The following is a 21,132-nucleotide window of genomic DNA, read 5'->3' on the forward strand; positions in this document are numbered from 1 at the left end:
ACCCACATCAAACAAAAAAAGAACCAACCAAAAAAATATTGTCGAATCAGCGCAATCACAACTTGTTACCCATTGCGAATCAATACGATTATTGCTATCTCTGCGGTTTTTTTTTTTTTTTTTTTTGGACAGTGATAAAGTGTATAATGTGGATATTGGCAGGACAAAGTCAAGTTTTGTGCCATGTAATTGGCGGTGAGTGGTGAGTCAGTTCGAGAGAAGTGCCCATAGTTGCGGCTCTATTGAATTATAGATAAGGGCTCGCGGTTTGCTAGAAACGCTTTTATGTTTCGCACACGCTCGAAAGCTTTTCGACACGCTTAGAACTTTTTGTGCTTTGGCGGGCAGTTGACGAGCTGCCTTCATGCCAAGCGGACGCGAAACGGCAACAAATGCCAAACCATATATAACAACAATAGACCATCCATTGCCCACAAAAGCCACAAACTATATACAAGACCAGCGGGCAACGGCAGTGAGCAAACCGATCCGCTAAAGTTGATTTCGCGACATCAGCAAACGTTATGTGATAAGTGTTTATTTTTTCGTTCCGGAATCGTTTCGCATCCTGCGTCCTGATTTTCCAGCGTGCTGTTCGACGCGTGTGCGTGTGCGTGTGCGTGTGTTTGTGTTTGTGCGCAGGACATAAAGCTCTGTATTTTGTTGATATACGCAGTCCTTGCAAGGCCACCGAACAGCTGGCAGTTCCTCAACTCGGCTAGGGATAGTAACCAAAACAATTTTTATAAACATCTTTTTAAAAAAAATATACATTGAATCGCCACCGAACCCAGAAACGTATTTACATTTTACAAGTACAAAATCTACAAAGTCTACAAAATCTACTGCTTTGGAAAAGCATTGATTGAACTCGAGCCGAAAAGAAACAGAAGAAAGATAGCAACATGTCTTCTATGGCTGCGTTTGACCAGTTCAAAATTGGACTCAAGTAAGTAGAGAATACCACTTAGAGAGTTACCAATTAAAAGTCTCATTTAACTGATAAATCAGCTTGCTTAAGTACTGGGTTCCCTACTTGGTTGGGCACTAAGGTTGGGCCTTAAACATTTAATTTGCTCTGCTAAGAGCCGAATGAAAATCGTTCCAACTATACTAGGCACATGACATCAGCGCATTGTGTCATCCCGAATGAAGCAAACTATATAATTAAACTGCACACCTCCAAAAGCCTAGTGTGATTCGTAACTGACATATTTATGATTTATGCCCAGAACTACAGGAATGCTCAGTAAAGACGACTGAAATGACCGAATAACTCTATCGCCGGTAAAGCTCTTACTCATACCAATCGAGCATTTTCCTGGAACGACAAAAAACGCTTTACGTCAAACCCTATGGCAAAAATATTTATGCTCGGCAAACACAGTTTTTTATGGATTTTTTTTTCTACGCAGCTGGGAGCAATGAAATTGCTTCTATATTGCTGAGCAGCTGCTTACAATGTCCTTCCCCAGGGATTGGCTGTCCTTGTGGAGAACACGCACACATATTTAATTATGTGCGAGTGAACAACAACAACAGACAGGATACAGGTGGACAGTGATGGCTTCAAAAAATTGCATGTAATTAAAACTATGGTTGAATACAAGTTTTTATATGAAAAAAAGATTGAAAACTTACTTAGTCATCTTCTATATTGAAGTGTATAATATAAAGTAAAATAACGAGAAAACAAAATGGATTTGACATGTTTTGTTTTGGTTCTAGAGCCAAATTAGTTATATCGCATGCACAATTAAATAAGCACAATCCTTCGTGTTATGAAGTTCCTAGTTAATTTTCATTAGGCTGCGGTGGCTCCTTACTGCTCCTTTCAAGCTGTTCCTCCCATTAGCCTTCTATTGGTGCTATGAATTTGTAGGTTGTCTTTATTATGAGCAAACATAGAGTAGACACCCACCAGCACCATAGTGTTCTATAGAACACAGATACAAGGCAGCCGTCACTTTTCGATTCGATTGTGTTCGGTTCTTTGGCCCTCTCTTTTGTCTGTGGGTTTTGTGGGCCGACACTAAAACTGCGCAAATAATTAGGTAGCAAACTAGAAAGCCTCCGAAACCCCGCTCCCAGATGTCGGCGGGATGTATGTAAATTATTGTGCTGTGTAAACCATAGTAAGCCCATGTGACTCATATTTTGGGCTGGTGTGCATAAAAAGTGTTTGACGTTTTGCAGAGAATGGGAATGGTGGTGAATGAGATCAGCTTGGTTTGGTGGCTAACTGGTTTCGTTTCAGTCCCCTTCAAATGATGATTTCATTGAATTTCAAATGCCATAAGATGAACTGTAGCGAATGAGATGGTTTTTAATTTCCCTTTGAAATTGCTACCGCATAATTCAGAAGAGCTTATACATATTATTTTTGTAAGCGAAATACGCTGTTTGTTTGTTTCAAGCAGATATATCATTTATTTCAACGTATTTACTTAAAAAATGTTTCCATTGATATGGCCTGTAGATATTTGCAATATAATGACGCCATATCAGAAGCAATTTTTTATATATTTCAATTGTGCATTAATTTGCATATTCAAATCGTTGTTTTTGTGATTGTTGTCAGTCGCGACTGTTTGAAATAAATTCACACAGCCCACATTCAATCAATTTGGCACATATAAATTGTCAACTTGCATACAATATATTTTCTGCTTTGCTTTTTAAATTGCTTGCCTTTAAGTATTTGATATTAAAATTTGGTCAATTCCAATTCGTTATTTATTGGCTGAAATCAATTTTAGTCATTGCTTTGATCAATTGACACAGCAAATTCATCGCTTGGCAGCCAATTAACCTTCAATTACAGACAATCTCTGCTGGGAATTCTCAGTTCTTCTTGGCACGTGCAAAAATTTCGTTACGAGGTATACAAATATCTCTTGGAAATTCTTTGTCTTCTCATCTCGACTTGCCGAGATTGATCTGGTTCTAGCCGGTAAAGATTTTTTAGTACTCTTCAGTAGCAAAAAATGATCATAATAATAATATTATTGTACTTAACAACAATTGGTTGACTGATAATGACAGATAGTAGAATAATGAATACATAAAAAAAAGCTCATAAATACTTCATTAACTTAAAAGAACCAAAAAAATCTAATAAACTTCCAACACAGTTACCCTTACAAAATACATCTGAGCATCATTGATCAGACTTTTCTCAAAATTTGATTTCCAAAATTTTTGACTCTTTCTAATGAAAGTTGAAAATTGAATAAAGCTTATAAAGCTTATAAAACAAATCAATTTTAACTCGATTTTCGCAATGCTTTTGGCCCGTTTAACCCATGTGCTGCAGGGAAGATCGCTGCGTCTCCTGGGCCAGACCGGAGGTCCTCGTCTTTGGAGCTCCACCCAGCCCCAGATGAGGAGCAGTCCACTGGGTCACGCTAACTCCGTAGTGCCCAAAAGGGATATGCCGGGGGTGGGGATGAGGAAGTATTCCAGGGAGTCCAGGGATCGCGACCGGTCCCACTTGGAGAGCCGCACCAGAGGACCCTCGCTCAAGGATCGCATGATGGGTCCGCCCAGTGAAAACGCCTATTCCATGGGCAAGGGGGCTGCAGCAGGAGCGGCCCTGATGGGCCTCGTGGGTCTGTGCTACTACGGTTTGGGCCTCGCCAACCAGCCGAGCATCTATGACCGCTCGGTGGTGTGGCCCCAGTACGTGAGGGATCGAATCCATGCCACCTACGCCTATTTCGGGGCATCCTGCGGGGTGTCAGCCGCTTCGGCCGTGGCCTTCTTCCAGTCGGACGCCATGATGGCGCTGCTGACGCGTTCCGGGTGGATCGCCTCACTGGTGACCCTCGGTCTGGTGATGCTCAGTGGAGCCGTCGCCCAGGGCTTGGACTATGAGCCCGGATTTGGGGCCAAGCAGCTGGCCTGGCTGACCCACTGTGCCGTTTTGGGGGCCGTGCTGGCGCCCATGTGCCTGCTGGGCGGACCCATTCTGATCAAGGCTCTGCTCTACACCGGCGGCATCGTGGGCGCCCTGTCCACGGTGGCCGCCTGCGCGCCGAGCGAGAAGTTCCTGCACATGGGCGGACCGCTGGCCATCGGACTGGGGGTGGTCTTCGCCTCGTCGCTGGCCTCCATGTGGCTGCCGCCCACGACTGCGGTGGGGGCGGGGCTGGCCAGCATGTCACTGTACGGCGGACTGATCCTCTTCAGCGGCTTCCTGCTCTACGACACCCAGAGGATCGTCAAGGCGGCGGAACTGCATCCGCAGAACAGCAGCTCACTGTACGACCCCATCAATCACGCCCTGGCTATTTACATGGACGCCCTGAACATCTTCATACGTATTGCCATTATTTTGGCAGGAGATCAGAAGCGAAAGTAACAGCAAATTTACGGAAAGCCATTGATATTCCTGCCGCAATTGGCCGCCTTTGCGTATAAATTTAAAATAACCAGGCACTTGGATGAGCATTGTACTCATAGTATCTTCTTTTGATCGGTAATTTGTAAAAGTTTTACTCCAAAAGCAATTAAACTTAAGTCCGGCAATCTTATAGATATACAAGTAAGATAGGAAAAATGAAGAATGTTAGTTGTAGGTGTACCATCTTCGTCTCTATCAAATTATGTTATCGTATAGCATCTCTTGATTAAATCATATTAATACCCGCAAACGTTTTAAAAGTACGTAAGAAGGAAGCGTTCCCGGCCATATAAAGTATATATATTCTTGAACAGGATCAATAGCCGAGTCGGTATAGTCTGTATGAACGTCGAGATTTTGGAAACTATAAAAGCTAGAGATTGGGGACTTGGCTTGCAGAGTAGTTCCTAAGCAGTGCAAGTTTGTTTCAAAACAGAGCCACGCCCACTCTAACACCCAGAAATTGTGAAAGTATGTACTGTCATTCTGAGACATATTAGAAGGTTGGTGTTGATTGTTGCTTGTGCGCTTCGGTCATATCTATCGGTAGACCCAAACAATTTTTTAAATCGAGCCACCTTAGCTTGTTTTGTAGGAGAAATATTTAGGTTGGGTGACTGAGTAACGGGTATCTAATAGTCGGGGAACTTGACTATAGCGTTCCTTTTTTGTTTTTTTAAAGAATAAATAAATAGATTACCATAAACATCTTTGGCCAGCTGCTTATGCCGTCCTGATCAAAATATTATTTTAAGATTTCTGTACTTTTCAGCATTCTTTTGTTCTGTATGCTTTATTTATGACGCTGCGCTTACGTAGCTGCGGATACAAACGCGGCATAAAAATTCGTCTGTGTAGCATGTGAAATTCTGTCGCTAGTCGTTCGTGCTCGCCGTCTATCTACCGCCCACTCACACCAACACACTTGTCGACTGTCAATTCATTCCATTTAATTTTGCAGCATTTTCTTTTTCTCTATTATTTTTTTACCGAGAGCTTTTCTACGGCGAAAACAATTTTCTTTAAATGAAAAAAGAATGAAAGAATTGCCGCGACAAGAGCGAGCACTCTGATAAATTTGTATGTATGCATAATGTGTATTATAAGGATTTTTCAATGAATGAGTTCAAATTTTAGCGCATTCATCATCAAATTAAGGCACGCAGATCAGTTCGAGCTGTTCATTAAACACATTTATCATATTAAGGTTAATAAAGTGATCATATGGCCATTAATGCTATTCAATTTTTATTAACTTAATATTTTATTAAATATATGTGAAGTGATTGTCAGATTACCTTCTTATATACATATATTGTTCTAGTATTATTGGCAGGTTTAACACAAGTGTAATTTGTTTGATTTATAATATTTTTTTGTTTACTTGAGTATTGAGCTTGATTTCGGCCTTGAACCCATGTAACCCTTTCAATGATCTAAGTAAATGTTGTTTGCAATTCGTTTTTAAGGCACACACATTATTCAGATGACTCCTTGACCTGTGGCTTGACCACACCTTCCCCCATATTCCATCAAAGCTCCACGAATGTAGCTTTTGCAGTCTTGTCAAGGTCATCGTAATGTCCATGAATACGTCTGAAAAAAGAAGCCAACTTTTTATGGATACTCCGAGCGGAAATTAAATTCTCGCGGTTTAATGTCTTTAGTTTTATACGAGAACTAATCATAATTCTCGTGTGATCTCATCTGCTGCAAGAAACTAACGTGGCCATGACTGTCTGACAGCCTGTCCGCTAGACAATATTTGATTAAGCTTTAGATTAGATGGTTCTACATTTCCATCTATCGCGTGCCGGATTTATTTTACGTCTAGCTGATAACGCACAGCCAAAAAGATTACGAAGCGAGTATGCAAAAATAATTGAATCATATATGACACAAGCCGAGCTTATCACTTCCCCGAGTGCATAAGAACTAAACACAAACTAAAAATTGTATGGAATTGTTCCAAGTATTCTATTGATAAGGTGATCTGAATTATAGATTTTTCAACAGGTCTTATTGCTCCACTTATTTTATTTTTGTTAAATTTTAGAAATTTTGTTTGCTTTGGGAGATAACTTTTATTTTTTTTATAAATAAATAATTATTTACAGTGACTGTTATCTGTTGATATGCCATTTGAAAATAAAAATTATACATTATTTTTTAATGAAAAAATTATATTCTCTAATCAATTTTAAGTACTTGATTTAGTCTTCAAATATATCTCGTGAAAACAATTTTTAATTTTGTAGTATTTTTTGTTACCTATTTTGACACAGCTGTCGTCACTTGTTGTGAATAAGCAGCAACATTTCTTCCATCTTTGTGTAAGCAGAATTTTTTGTTTATTTTGCTTAAAATTTATCGCTGCAGCAGCCAAAAATAGCACATAAATCAGTTGTGACACACAAGATCGTTAAACAGATAAATTCTTGACGGAAAAAAAAAAATGAATCGGAAAATCAAATTTTAAGCAGCACTAAATGATTTAACGCAAATTGTTTTATGTGTACTCATTGTAATTTGTTTATATTCGTCTAAGAAAAATAAAATTTGCCATGGACAAAGTGATACATGTAGGTTCCATAGGCTTTCAGAATTTTAAAAAATGTTCAGTGGTCAGTTCGCCCCGTTTGGGTGCGTCTAAGGACCACCAATTGAGAAATGTCCTTGCTACACGCAAGCCCGGCATTAGGTCACAATTTTTATGGCCGGGGCAGAGCCGTCATAAACATTATTTATATTGACTTTCCTTATTTTTAATAGGTGCCGACCATTAGCTTAAGCGCTCCTTTGCCATAACAATTTCCATGGCTAAGTTCAAGGCCACATTTTGAGATAGTCGCTGCAAATTGCTACGGATGTATTATTCACATCATGCGTTGGGGCTTCGGCTTCCATCTCGACCGAAAAATGCTCGTTGCGGCTATTAATAAACATACATTTTGATATATTTTCGCTGCCCTTGGGGTGGCTTCAGCTGCTGATGGCATTTGCAAACAACGACGACGGGAACAAAACAAAGAGTGGGACAGATCTTCTACTTATAGTTAGGTTTTGGTGTTATCGTTTTGGTTATAACATATACGGGATTCCGCAGGCATTAATTTAAAGTTGAAACACGTTCCTTTCGACGGTTGAGCTCACAAAAGCGATTGAAACAATTTTGTTTTGGCTCTTATAATCAAAAAATGGAAATAATGACAGAAACGGTTTTGTTTTATATATACATAGTACATGACTTGGCCATAATGGATAGCTATAAACAAAAACCGCCTTATGGTGATCTAAAATTGGGGGTCTCTAGGGTAGGAAACATTTGAAATCACTATATGGGTACGAAATGAATGAATTTTTGGGACACCTTATCAAGGTAACTTAATGCTTTTATTTAGACAATTAAAAAATAGCACCTCAGACTTTGTAGGTTAACAGTTCCCGCAAAAATCACGGCACCTCGTTCTATTTTTAAAGCACAAAATATGTAAACAATTGCCAATTTGTGGAATGCCTTACCAACGGTTTAAAAACATTTCTATTTCAATGGCCTTTGCCTTGAGTTTTTGCTAAACGAATTGTATCTGTTTTTTCATTGCACTTTAGGCCTTTATAAATAAATAATTATATGAACACATAGCCCAGTTGTGATCGGTTGTTAAAAGTTTAGTACACTTTTCAGTTTCAATGGCCTCTACCCTTGAATTCCTCCACTCAAGTTGAATGACTTACACAACTCAAAAAATTACCCAAAAATTTGTTTGGCTAGCGGTTTGTTTATCTTTTGATACCAGGGTGCGTCGGATTTTGTTTGCACGTTAGTCAGAACAAATAAGCCGAAAACAAAAATCGGAAGGAAAAAAGAATAGCAAAATATCGCAAACTGATTTAATATGTATCGTGGCGAGCCGAGGGGCTTATAAATGGTGCACACCTGGCCCGTCAGCCACGGGCTGATAAAAAAATAACCTTATCAGCAGAGCACTAAACGGAAAAGATACTCGCATCAATACCAGCGGGGCTGACGTCGTTTATTGTCTCTGATTAATGGCCGCAACGGCTCAGATCCGTTGGTGGAAATCGGAAAATGTCTTGTGGAAATCCTGTAAGCTCATTTCGGTCTCTCTCCCCGCAGAATGGTTGACTTTAAGGTCCAGCAACGCCGCTACAGGACCAGCGAAAAGACTGTCGTCAGCACCACCTACGGCCCCATCAAGGGCGTGAAGCGGAAGTCCATCTACGGCCAGTCCTACTTCAGCTTCGAGCGGATCCCCTTCGCGAAGCCCCCTGTGGGCGAACTCCGCTACAAGGCCCCTCAGCCGCCGGAGGTTTGGACGGAGGTCAAGAGCTGCACCTCCCAGGGCCCTAAACCCCTCCAAAAGCACTTTGTGTTCGAGATGACCGATGGCTCCGAGGACTGCCTCTACCTCAATGTCTACACGAAGAATGTGAGTTAAAAGGTGTCCTGAATGGAAATGATTTCAAATAACACATTCAAGGCACTTAACTTTTATAAATGCGCTTTTTACAATGTTTACTTCCAAAACGGAATAGTTTCCTTATTTTATGATTCACCAACAAATTACTTATTCAACAAAATTTCCAGCACGTCAGTATTTACAAAAACATTTAGAGTTTGATCATTTTAGAAATATAATAACGGACAAAGGAATTTTATTTTCTTCAAGAACAGTGTTTTCTTTAGAACGGTGTTTTAAAGAAAAGTGCCATTCGAACTAAAATAAATCTAAAATGGCTAGGAAGAAATATTTAAATAGTTGTATGAAGTTGGAAAAAAAATTAATTGTCATAAATTACCAACTTGCCTTTTTTCTGTCATCTAAAAACGCTTATTCAGAACTTTGCACCGCAATCAATTCCATTTATAGAATAAAATAAACTAAAACTATAAAATTATCCAATATTTATGGACAATATATTTAAATTACGATATATAATACAGTTTTACCCTGAACTAGAATTTCAAACTAAGTTTGTGTATTTCTCCGACAGTTATATCCCACCAAGCCCATGCCTGTGATGGTCTGGATCTATGGCGGTGGCTTTCAATTTGGCGAGGCCTCTCGCGAATGCTACAGTCCGGATTACCTGCTGCGCGAGGATGTGGTGGTTATTTCTATTAACTATAGACTAGGCCCACTCGGTAAGATAGGAAATTCGGATATGGTAAATAAAAAAAATTCTATTGTACCTTAACTTTGAAGGATTTCTGTGCCTGGACGATCCCGAGCTCGATGTGCCCGGCAATGCGGGCCTCAAGGACCAGGTGTTGGCCCTTCGATGGGTGAAGGCCAACTGCTCCCGTTTTGGAGGCGACTCGGCGAACATAACCATTTTTGGGGACAGTGCGGGCAGTGCATCGGTCCACTACATGATGATAACTGAGCAGACGCGCGGACTCTTCCACAAGGCCATCTGCATGTCGGGGAACTCGCTTTCTCCGTGGGCGGTCACCCCCCAGAGAAATTGGCCATATCGGTTGGCTGTGCAGGCGGGTTATGTGGGCGAAAACAATACCCGCGATGTCTGGGAGTTCCTGAACAACGCCAAGGGATCCGACATCATCAAAGCCAATGGAGAACTGTGCATCGACGAGGAAAAGAAGGAGCGAATCGGCTTCTCCTTTGGACCAGTGATCGAACCCTACATAACTAGTCACTGTGTGGTGCCCACGAAGCCCATCGAAATGATGCGAACCGCCTGGAGCAACAGCATCCCGATGATCATCGGAGGCGTCTCCAACGAGGGTCTCCTCTTGTACTCCGAGACCAAGGCGCATCCCAAGTGTCTAAACGAGCTGGATGACTGTCGGTTTGTGGTGCCCATCGAGTTGAACATGGACAGGGAGAGTGCCCTGTGCCGGGAGTACGGAGACCAGTTGAAGCAGAGCTACTACGGTGACAAGACGCCGAGTCTCGACACCCTCCACGAATACCTTCAGGTAGGTTTGATATAAGGCTTAAGTCAGATTAGTGGATATTCTAGTCGCAAAACTTAAATTATACGAAATTATTGCCAACAAGTCTCGTGACTCAGCAACATTATTCAACCGAATTGGTTTTAATCTTGCTACTTATAGCAGTGTAAGCCTCATATATTTGGATGTTTAAGGCTAGTTCTCTAATAGTGACAACTTAAATTAATATATTTTGAAAGTACTTAACAGCAGCTCTGCTAATTACACATTTTCTTAAAGGGATTACGAAAACAACTGTGATTTTAGATTTTTATGTGCTGACGTCCTAAACTAAATATTTGTCAAACACTCATTCTCTGCCTCGTTATTTAAACTCTCAAATTTTTAATAATTATAAACGACTTTTGCCAACATCATAGTCATATCAGCGTTGTGTTTGCTTCAAAATTACTTAAGCAATTCATAAAAGTTCTTTGAATATGTGTCGTATTTGCTGAAAACGATTTGTGAAATTTTGCCTTCATGTTTAAAGAAACAAATCATATTTAGATGCCGTATTTATTTATTAAGGGTTAAACAGCTCAAAGTTTGAATACATTTCTTTTCATTTTATTTTATTAAAATGTATATATTTGAACAATAAATAAGTTTATTGCTACCCATGTATCAGCCTGAGCACGTTGAAATTGAATATATTCTAAAACATGAATTCGTTGGACAATTTACAGATGGTCTCCCATGAGTACTTCTGGTTCCCCATCTACCGCACAGTATTGTCCCGCCTGCAGTACGCCCGCGGTGCGCCGACGTACCTGTACCGTTTCGACTTCGACTCGAAGCACTTCAATCACCTGCGGATCCTGAGCTGCGGCAAGAAGGTGCGCGGCACATGCCACGGCGACGACCTGTCCTACTTGTTCTACAACTCGCTGGCGAGGAAGCTGAAGAACCACACGCGGGAGTACAAGTGCATCGAGCGGCTGGTGGGGCTGTGGACGCACTTCGCCGCCAGCGGAAACCCCAACTTCGATCCCGAGCAGGAGGATCTGTGGCAGCCCGTCGACCTGACTTCCGTCGAGAAACACCAGCTGAAGTGCCTTAACATATCCGACGAGCTGAAGGTCATCGACGTGCCCGATCTGAAGAAACTGATGGTCTGGGAGAGTTTCTTCCGACGCGACGAGCTGCTGTAGGGATCTGCAAGGAGCCACGTAGACTAGATCTGTAGCTTTATTTGAACGAGGGTGGGCCAAGAAACTACTGGGATACTTTTATTTGGTCTGAATTTAAACCAAAATAGTATATACAAGCAAGTCTTGTGTTTTCTATGACCAAGGGACTCTGTCCGTGGTTTGAAACCACCGTTGTCCACAGAATGCAACATCACCCTTGAAGTTTTTTGGCATCGATGCCAAGTGAGCCCACCCTAACGTTTATGATTCTGTAAGCTTTACGTTGAAGCCTCTGTTTGAAACAACGCAAAGCGTAGCTTAAGACCTGAAATCAAGAGAGTTTATTGCTGTTAAGTTTGACAACGCGAAGTATTCGATTTAGGTGTGTTAAAGATAGTCCTCGTTTATCTATATCTTATCGAATCGAATCTGTAGTCTAAGCAGGCTGTTTGTATGTAGCAAGACTCATTACTTGCAAGTGTGAATTAAGTCGCAACTGAAGTACCTTCTATGAGAATCTACCAAACCAACTAAACCAATTAAACCAAACTAAACAAGACAGCCAAGGAATCTGAGCAAAGAACTTATATTTAAAGTTCATTTAAGTCGCGCTGATATTTTTAAAAAACCAACTAATATCAACCGTATTTTATACGATTCAACTTATTGGAGATCGTTTAAGTCCTCAGCACAAACCTGAGTTAAGGGTTCCATTATTTTTCTTCCATTTCAATGAGAACGCACACATCTACCAAAAGGAAATTTCCATTTGTGTTTCCTAAAAAACAAATAACTGAGACAACTAGTTAAACGTAACCAATTTATTTATATTCTTAGCCTAAGACTTTTTAGACATTTAGCCTTTTGTATACATAGGTTGTTTTTGGTAAAATGTTATTTTGAACAAACAGAAAACCTGTCCAAGTTTAACATAATTTTTAGAAAATAAAAAAATGAATCCAAACAAAACAAAAACTATTTATACGAAGTCGTTTATGAATGTCCACAAAAATATACATACTAAAGACAGCTGGTTATAACTAGTTTGCCTAAGAGTTCTCTATGTATCTAAATCTGTTGGAAATTTCAAGTTAAAGTCGATAAGCTTCAAAGCTATGTGATGCAAATAAACTATGAAAATCAATAAATGTAAAAAACCATATTTTATTTAAAAAAAAAATAAACAACTTTGTGTTTTGTAACAAAGAAATAAAGTATTGAAAAGGTGCATTGAACTACTTATCACACAATTGAAATGAGAAAGTATTTAGTTGCTCTCACAAAACTGAGACACTTTGGCATCAACCAAAAACACACTGTACCGCAAGCTTTCACGAATGGTGACTTTATCCAACAGTAAGTAATCCTTAATGAAATCAGCTATCTCAACATGTGCCTGCCTTTTTTAATTACCACCGCCATAAAACTTCCCATCTGTAACATAGGCCTGCGTCACAAATTTCTGTCTAGCACTCCTATCATCAAACTAACGAAATAGCTACAAATTATCGCATATGCGTTGATGCGAAAACTTAATACATATCGCGAGATCAAATACAGCGTGACTAACTCCGTGCTAATTGGAACGTTTATTTTTTCGCATTTACTTGGTCGCGGTATTTAGTTTTAATAATTGTATAATATTGTTCAAAGTGAATGTCAAAGCGCTGTAATCAAAATTTGTTTGATCTCTCGTCTAATGTCGGCGATTGTGCCATTGGCTGTGAATCAGCTGCTTGGTGCTAATAGCTAGTGTAATCTTCTCGGTTACTCGTATAGTGCTTATATATCTGATCATGCAACTGTCTATCAGTTATATTTGGAACTCGTAGCTCGACAAGTCGAAATGGATGCAATATTGAAAGTTATCTTGTTGATCAGGTAGGTTCGTTAGTTCATTGGCGTCTCACAAAATTAAAACATGTTTTTAGTTTTTATTTTATGGCTGTAACTTTGCACTTTGGGTTGTGTGATGATGTTCCATCCGCCGATGCAGACACAGTGGTAACAGAAAGTGAAGAACACTACACCGCACCAGATGACTTTGACTTTTAATGGATTTGTTAAACAAACAAATTAATCCCAGTCATAGATAAATAAATAAAGATTCTTTTAGCATCTCCAAAATTTCTTTTGTTAACACTTTTCGACGGCATTCCAAAATTCAAGTTCATTGACTCTTGAAATATTACAGTAAGGCCTAATTTTTGCTTACAAAAGGTAAATTTGCATATATAGAATGGTGCAATCAAATTAAGAAATTTTCACATTTCAAAATAAATATACAATCAACGTTGGCGGGCAATAAGCAATGGCAAAAATTTGTAAAAACAAGAAAGGAAGCAAACTTCGGCAAACCAAAGATAATATAAGCTTACAGCTATTTACATCATTAAACATCATTAAACATCTAAATTTCGAATAATATGAGTACCCATTGAAGCCCAATAAAGCTACGATGACTTTCACCTCAATTTTTTGATCGTTCCAATCATTTTCCGCTTTTCATAAAATACAAGGCATAGTTTTGAATTACTAAACCATTCCTATGTCCAAAAGAATTAAAAAAAAGAATTGAATTAGAATTAGAGATGTTACAATTTTTTAATCTTTAAGCCCTTCCAGAGAGTATTTTAATTTCAGACAGAAGTTTGCAAAGTAGTGAAGGAAATAATAATAAAATAATAAAACATTACTAAATATCGGAAAACTATAAAAAACAAAGTTATAATTTTTTTTATCAATTTTTTCCTCGATTGTTGCAATCGTTCCTAATTATATACTACCTGCAATAGGAAGACAACTTTTTGAAAGGTTTCATGCAGATAGCTTGATAACTGAGAGACTAGTGGAACAAACGGACAGACGAACATGGCTAGATCGACTCTCCTAGTAATGTTGATCAAGATATATATATACTTTATAGGGTCGGAAATGTGCTTTCATTTACTTGATTTTCTATTTAATGGCGAAATTGCTTGCAGTGTACTTACAAAGGGCTCTCATTAGGGGTCTTGCAAGAGCTTAAAATAATAGTTGGAAATCGTAAATTAGCCAAGTTCATGTTCAAGGTGATCTTGCGGCGTTGGTTTTATAGGTTGAATATTCAATTTCTGAGCTTGATCATCTTGCTTGTGAGTGTCATATCAAGTAGCTCTTTTTAAGATTTAAAAGTTCAAGTATTTCAGCATTGCCAGCAGAAACAAAAATAAAAGCTTAAGTTCAATGGTCTGGACAATACGATACCCTGTAAATTTTTTTTGTAAAAATGTTGCATTTTAATTATTTATCATAAATTAAAAAATATATATTAGAGTAAAAGTAACCCTGACGCATTATCTATGCAGTAAAAATAAATTGATAAGTCACGTTTCGGAAAGTTGATGTGCTGATTAAGAAAAGTAAAATGTATGTTATATGTATGAATGTTTGTTGCGCTGTTGTAGTCATAACTATTATTGAAAACATAACAGTAAAGAAAAATCGGAAAGTAAGCCACAAAACCGGTATTTTTGAGAGCAGTGAGCTATAGCCAAACAGCTGATCCCGATGAGCAACGCTTCCGATGCTCATGCACACTGAGAGAGAACAATATTGCTGAGGTGAGTGGTTTTATCGGCATAGTAAGACCCGATCGGTCAGTTGTTGCTGAACGCTCTTGAAGAGCGCTGTGTTTGTACCGCTCGCCATTTACCGCCCGTTACTCCAGCCGGTTGTGCCTACTTTGTGCTTCTAGTTTGTTGTGACACTTTTCCGGAATCGGTGCCCGTTATCGAAGCGTGTATAGCGTTACCATCAATTACCTGTGGGTTTTTCGGTGTTAATGAAAAAGAGTGCGCGAAGAGACATCCGAAATGGCTACGCGCTTTATGGATATGGTGAAGCTGACCTTTAAGTGAGTTTTTCCAGTCTCGGCTTCTCCACAAGCGTTAAACGGTTTTTTGTGCTTTGGGCGGTCGCGTCTTGGTTTTGCAATAACTTCTGCCTAGCATGCATACAAAAACACACATATGCACTAAAAAAAACATTTATAAGTTTGTTTCTAAAATTTTATTAGTTTAAAAGCTGTTTGGCTTATTAAATACAACTTTACGCCTAAAATTATAATGTTTATATTTTAAGTTTAAACTGACTATATGGCCTTTATCGCATTAAACAAATATAATTATGTTTTACAATTTTGTTTTTAAAAAGATAAGGAAATCATTCTGTTTCACTAACATGCCTGAAGTTAAAGTTTAAGTTGTCCTTAAAGCAGCTCAAAAAGTTATATTTGCTATTAACAACATCAGCAATCAATTTTGATGAAACACTTTAAGCATTACATTAAAAAAATATAATTATAATTTTTCTAAGATATGATTTATTGCTTAATACAGATAAGATAAAACAAAATGTTTGTTTTAAGGGGTCAATCAATACACAATTTATTTAACTTGAATGATGTTTTCTCTGTGTACTCGGCACACACGTAAATTTATGTGTGTTGCGTTGGTGAAATTGTTGCGCAAACTTTGCTGCGGGTCGGATGTGTTTTTTTATGTTTTTTGTTTTCTGTTGTTTTGCATAAACTTAATGATGCTGCTTCTTCTTCTGCTCATTTCTGTCCGCTTTGTTTTCCCCGCCTTTTGTTTTTTCGCCCATGATTCAACGATGTTTCACAGTGGAGACATTTGTTAGTTTTTTTTTTTTGTTTTTTTGATTTGTGTTTACTATTTTTTGCACGTTTTCGCAGGTTTATTAGCAGTTTTGCGGGTAGTTAGTATTTTTAAAGTAAATTATTGCAAAGCAACACACAATCGTGTTAATTGCATGTGCCTATATTTATTTATCACTATTTGTTTATGTGGATTTTCAATTGGCGAAATCAAAGATGTGGGTTAGGTCAGTATGGAGTATTTTACGATGGCTTTTGAAGAACTTAAACATTGCTTATATGTATACAAAATATAAAAATATCTATTAAATTTAAATTTCTTTGAAGTTTTTGCCGCTGTTTCAGGTTGAACTTAATCGTCGTCATGACTCTGATTTTAATTTAATTGAAGACAAGTGTACTTTTATCTTCAAACTGGTTTCCGTGCAAGTTAAATCCATATATTAATAAACACACGTCTGCGATACTATAACACTGAGTCAAGTTAATTGTTTAAATTACCTGATAAGTTCCTGGGGTACAGGGTTCATTTCACTTCCAGGTGATAGGTATTCTCATATTTTTCTGCTCTGTGGGCATGACATGGCAGTTTTTACCTATTTTATTTGTATACATTTCTGAATAAATAATCATTGACTTATTAAAACTATACCGGCTTATATTGTTTGTCATACCGGTAACTTGTATTTTGTTGCCAAGTGACTGACTTTAAAAATGACTGATTGTCATGCTGATGATAAGAATAACTAAACTTTGATTGCTGAAACATTAGCTTGGTACTTAAGTTGCAGTTGCAGAATGAGTTTCTACTTAAAAGAGTGTTAAGCTCTGGGTTAAGTGAGCGAATTAGTCTTAATTTATTACCGTCATATCTTACGCTTGGCTACATTTGCTATTGGGTATTTCAGGCGTTATGCCATCCAAAACAAAACGCACTGGCAAAAAAATATTTCAGAAACCAAGTTAGTTTGAAATGTTGAAAAACGTTATTATTGGGAGTTAGCCTGCTCAGACTCACGGCAGTCACGTACTGTCCAATCTGCGCCGACTGATCTCGCCTTTCTCTCGATCCCAGCCGTAATTACCGATTTGTATGCACTCGTGTGCAGGCAGTGATGTTGACTCAAACTATGTCAGTGCACTTGCAGAATGCCAGTTGGATGTTCGACTTGCGCCTCTGCCGAAGGTGCGCAGTGTGAGCAAATAGAAATAGGCCATTAATTGCATTAAAGCGCCTCACGCCCACCCACAAATTAGCCATAAAAATCAGAAACAAACAATCCCAGGCGTAAACAAAGGAGAGTTATAGAAAATAGAGAACTGGTCGTGCATGCAAAACGTGAAGCGTTGAGGTTGGTCAAAAGCCATTCCAAAGCAGCAAAGACCTCCAGCGACATTGAAAGTGTTGAGTCGGCATTTCGGTTTTGGTGCCCGCTGCTGAGTGCTCACTGTGGTCATGTCCCCAATGCGTGACAGCCGCTGACCGGATTAGTTTCGCAGTCATCATTAATATATATATTTGAAAGAGGAGCTATCTTTTAACAAACCGGAGAGTATTACGACGTTTCCAAGAAGTTTACAGGCCACTGAAGGGGGTTTTTCCAATCATAAATGAGGATGTATACCATGACCATGAAACAGCCAAACTCTTTTCACTGATTTAAAAAAAAAAATCATATAAAAAAGAGGAACTCATTTACTGATCGATTAAGCTTTTATTTAACTAAAACTATACTAAATATGTCATAGTAAATCAAAGCTTAATTAAAGCTTAAATGATCAGTCAATTGAATATAATACTGAATTTGCTTTTAAAAGTTGTTATATCTATGTACAGTTGGGGTCAAAATATACGCATTTAAAATTAATTGCGCTGCTTTTCCTGAATCATGTTTATATAGTGTACTTTTATTAATATTTTAATTTAAATATTGTAACTTTGCACTTATTCTTTTGGTAAGAAACCATTAACAGCTCATTTATTTGTACTTTTAGCGTGAAAAAGTAGATTTGAGAAATTATTTTTAAATTCCGATAGACGAGTTATAAAAATAACCACTAATTGCTTTTATTTTCCTAAAATTAATTACCATACCATCACGGAATAGCATTACCTGTTTAAAAAAAAGCTGTTCCGTAAAATGAATTTAATTTAAAACACTCGCGAAAGTAACTAAAAAACTTTGCTGCTTTCAAAGGCTCTTACTAATTAATTAAAGTGTAAACCGATTTTGAGGGCTTTGCAAATAGTATAATACAAAAAACTAAAAAGTTAAATAAAAATCTCGCTTACATAACCTATCAAAGGGCTTATGAATGCCAACTAGAAAAACAAGATAAGAGCAAAACGCGTTTTAAAATTTTTAATTCGACTTCTAATTGTAGTGACAGCAACCCATTAAACGGCCGATTACTTTTCTAATTTAAGAGATCGTATTCTTGAAACACGTATCTATCTGAATATGCAGCAAAACGGTGTGATTTTTTTGATTTCACAAGGTAGAAAACTTTATTTCATTGGAGTCTGGGTCAATTCTCAAGCAAGACAACAAAATTAAAATCTAAAACAACAAAACAAAAAATTAATATAGATCTCAAAATATATAAATATTTTTTTATGGGATTTAAACTAGTTTATAATTTTCATCGCGCCAAGAAATCGTTTTGACAGAGATTAATATCATTTACATTAACATAAGGTTAATGAATAAGTCACTAAAACTCCATAGTTCTTTAAATTTTAAAATTAGTTTTTTCTGTGTGTTGTGTAGCCAAAAAAAAACAGCGTCTTAGTTTGTATTGAAAAAATAACGTAATGGAGTTCCAATAACCAACTTTTGTAATGTTATTAACCATTAAATTCGGATTACAGGGTGCTCAGTTTTAAGTACGAACAGCGCAAGTTGGCCACTGCAATCTATTCTGTGATAAAGACCAAGCTGGGACCTGTGCGCGGAGTGAAACGGAACACAATCTGGGGAGGAAGCTACTACAGTTTTGAGAAGATACCCTTCGCCAAGCCGCCAGTGGGAGCGCTTCGATTCAAAGCCCCCCAGCCAGTGGAGCCATGGGACCGGGAATTGGACTGCACTTCGGCGGCAGAAAAGCCCCTGCAGACACACATGTTTTTCAGGAAGTACGCGGGCTCTGAAGATTGCCTGTACCTAAATGTATATGTCAAAGATGTAAGTTTTAAACAGCTTCTCGTACGAACAAACACTAAAGACAATCTTCTTCTTTTAGCTGCAACCGAATAAACTGCGTCCCGTTATGGTTTGGATCTACGGAGGAGGATTTCAGGTTGGAGAAGCCTCCCGAGATATGTACAGTCCCGATTTTTTCATGTCGAAGGATGTGGTTATAGTCACGGTGGCCTATCGACTAGGTGCTCTGGGCTTCCTTAGCTTGGACGATCCTCAATTGGATGTGCCCGGAAACGCCGGTCTCAAGGATCAAATCATGGGCCTTCGCTGGGTGCAGCAAAATATCGAAGCTTTCGGTGGTGATCCCAACAATGTAACACTCTTTGGCGAAAGTGCCGGAGGAGCCTCCACTCACTTCCTCACACTAAGTCCCCAAACCGAGGGACTCATCCACAAAGCTATCGTGATGTCGGGCAGTGTTCTGTGTCCCTGGACGCAACCGCCGAAAAACAATTGGGCCTATCGTCTGGCCCAGAAACTGGGGTACACTGGTGACAATAAGGACAAAGCCATTTTCGAGTTTCTGCGATCAGTGAGTGGCGGGGAAATTGTCAAGGCTTCCGCCGCAGTCCTCACCAATGACGAAAAGCATCATCGGGTTTTGTTTGGCTTTGGACCGGTTGTAGAACCCTATACCACCGATCACACGGTGATCGATAAGTCGCCCCACGAGGCAATGCAGAGTAGTTGGAGCCACAGGGTGCCCATGATGTTCGGAGGCACCAGTTTCGAAGGCCTGCTCTTCTACCCAGGTGAGTGGTGTTCTTATTCCCATATGACAAACCTAATCACACATTTACCCATTGCGTAGAGGTTTCAAGGCGTCCTGCCACCTTGGATGAGGTGGGAAACTGCACAAACTTACTGCCGAAAGATCTAAGCCCCAATTTGGATCCCAAACTACGAGAAAACTATGGCCTGCAGCTGAAGAAAGCCTATTTCGGCGATGAGTCCTGCAATCAGGCCAACATGATGAAGTTCCTCGAACTCTGCTCGTACCGCGAATTTTGGCACCCTATATACAGGGCAGCTTTAGCTCGAGTCCGCCAGTCCAGTGCACCAACCTATCTGTACCGATTCGACCACGATTCTAAGCTATGCAACGCCATTAGGATCGTCCTTTGTGGCCATCAGATGCGAGGTGTTTGCCATGGCGACGATCTCTGCTATATATTCCACAGCATGCTGTCACACCAATCTGCCCCCGAGTCCATAGAACACAAGGTGATCACCGGAATGATCGACGTGTGGACGGCTTTCGCCGCCAACGGTGATCCAAACTGCGAAAGCATTAAGTCCCTGAAATTCACCCCCCTCGAAAACGAAACGGATTTCAAGTGTCTCAACATTGGCGAGCAGTTTGAAATGAAGGCACTCCCTGAATTGCTAAAGATTGAAACTGTTTGGAACAATTTTTATGCCCCAAATGAACTATAGATGCAGTGCATCAATAAGAGGATTTGAAAGCTTTAACTGTCTTAAATGCATGAATTTGGATGATCTTAGATTGTGTGAATACGTTGTACATACGTTTTGGTTATTTAAGTGTTTGAGATGTTTGTTGTTCAATTTGAAAATGCTGTTTTAGGTTTACCATGACATAGAATTAATTTCACAGGGCACAAAATTAATAAAATAAATGTTTTACAACTACAAAAAAGTTTAGCTATAAGCTGGGGAAGGTGAGGAGAAACATACACCCCGAATGGAAAAAGTCAAAAAGGTGTTAAAAATATTTATATACCGGTTGCAGA

The 21,132-nt window shown here is 39.0% G+C and overlaps 4 protein-coding genes across 5 annotated transcripts; all 4 read left to right on the top strand.

Annotated features, from left to right (window-relative positions):
* Positions 1-332: 332 nt before the first annotated feature.
* LOC108141054 (esterase B1) lies at positions 333-12,675 on the top strand. The gene is made up of 5 exons (XM_017264203.2): positions 333-949; positions 8,544-8,856; positions 9,422-9,572; positions 9,634-10,370; positions 11,075-12,675. Exons 1-5 carry the CDS (start codon positions 906-908, stop codon positions 11,537-11,539), a joined length of 1,710 nt encoding a protein of 569 aa, XP_017119692.1. The 5' UTR covers positions 333-905; the 3' UTR covers positions 11,540-12,675.
* Positions 3,078-4,530, top strand: LOC108141056 (growth hormone-inducible transmembrane protein). The gene has a single exon (XM_017264206.2). The coding sequence runs from the start codon at positions 3,284-3,286 to the stop codon at positions 4,361-4,363; it is 1,080 nt and encodes a 359-aa protein (XP_017119695.1). The 5' UTR covers positions 3,078-3,283; the 3' UTR covers positions 4,364-4,530.
* Positions 12,676-12,758: 83 nt separating the features above from the next.
* On the top strand, positions 12,759-21,038 carry LOC108141055 (esterase B1). Of its 2 annotated transcripts, none has more exons than XM_017264204.1 (4): positions 12,759-12,874; positions 19,048-19,360; positions 19,419-20,130; positions 20,190-21,038. In XM_017264204.1, exons 1-4 carry the CDS (start codon positions 12,774-12,776, stop codon positions 20,813-20,815), a joined length of 1,752 nt encoding a protein of 583 aa, XP_017119693.1. In that variant the 5' UTR covers positions 12,759-12,773; the 3' UTR covers positions 20,816-21,038. The 2 variants fall into 2 exon arrangements, with proteins under 2 accessions (XP_017119693.1, XP_017119694.1); XM_017264205.1 differs by lacking the exon at positions 12,759-12,874 and adding an exon at positions 15,162-15,413.
* Positions 13,297-13,645, top strand: LOC108141057. The gene is made up of 2 exons (XM_017264207.1): positions 13,297-13,399; positions 13,450-13,645. Exons 1-2 carry the CDS (start codon positions 13,365-13,367, stop codon positions 13,571-13,573), a joined length of 159 nt encoding a protein of 52 aa, XP_017119696.1. The 5' UTR covers positions 13,297-13,364; the 3' UTR covers positions 13,574-13,645.
* Positions 21,039-21,132: the final 94 nt, after the last annotated feature.

The sequence above is a fragment of the Drosophila elegans genome, unplaced genomic scaffold (genome assembly GCF_018152505.1).
Source record: "Drosophila elegans isolate 14027-0461.03 unplaced genomic scaffold, ASM1815250v1 contig_476, whole genome shotgun sequence".
NCBI classification, from domain to species: Eukaryota; Metazoa; Arthropoda; class Insecta; order Diptera; family Drosophilidae; genus Drosophila; species Drosophila elegans.

Bases quoted from the DNA above. Each gene is read 5' to 3' on its own strand.
- LOC108141054 (XM_017264203.2), top strand. From the start codon at position 906: ATGTCTTCTATGGCTGCGTTTGACCAGTTCAAAATTGGACTCAA. The intron at 8,857-9,421 runs GTGAGTTAAAAG...TTTCTCCGACAG, and splicing joins TCAATGTCTACACGAAGAAT to TTATATCCCACCAAGCCCAT. The intron at 10,371-11,074 runs GTAGGTTTGATA...GACAATTTACAG, and splicing joins CCCTCCACGAATACCTTCAG to ATGGTCTCCCATGAGTACTT.
- LOC108141056 (XM_017264206.2), top strand. From the start codon at position 3,284: ATGCTTTTGGCCCGTTTAACCCATGTGCTGCAGGGAAGATCGCTGCGT.
- LOC108141055 (XM_017264204.1), top strand. From the start codon at position 12,774: ATGAGAAAGTATTTAGTTGCTCTCACAAAACTGAGACACTTTGGCATC. The intron at 12,875-19,047 runs GTAAGTAATCCT...TTCGGATTACAG, and splicing joins AATGGTGACTTTATCCAACA to GGTGCTCAGTTTTAAGTACG. The intron at 20,131-20,189 runs GTGAGTGGTGTT...CCCATTGCGTAG, and splicing joins AGGCCTGCTCTTCTACCCAG to AGGTTTCAAGGCGTCCTGCC.
- LOC108141057 (XM_017264207.1), top strand. From the start codon at position 13,365: ATGGATGCAATATTGAAAGTTATCTTGTTGATCAG. The intron at 13,400-13,449 runs GTAGGTTCGTTA...ACATGTTTTTAG, and splicing joins AAAGTTATCTTGTTGATCAG to TTTTTATTTTATGGCTGTAA.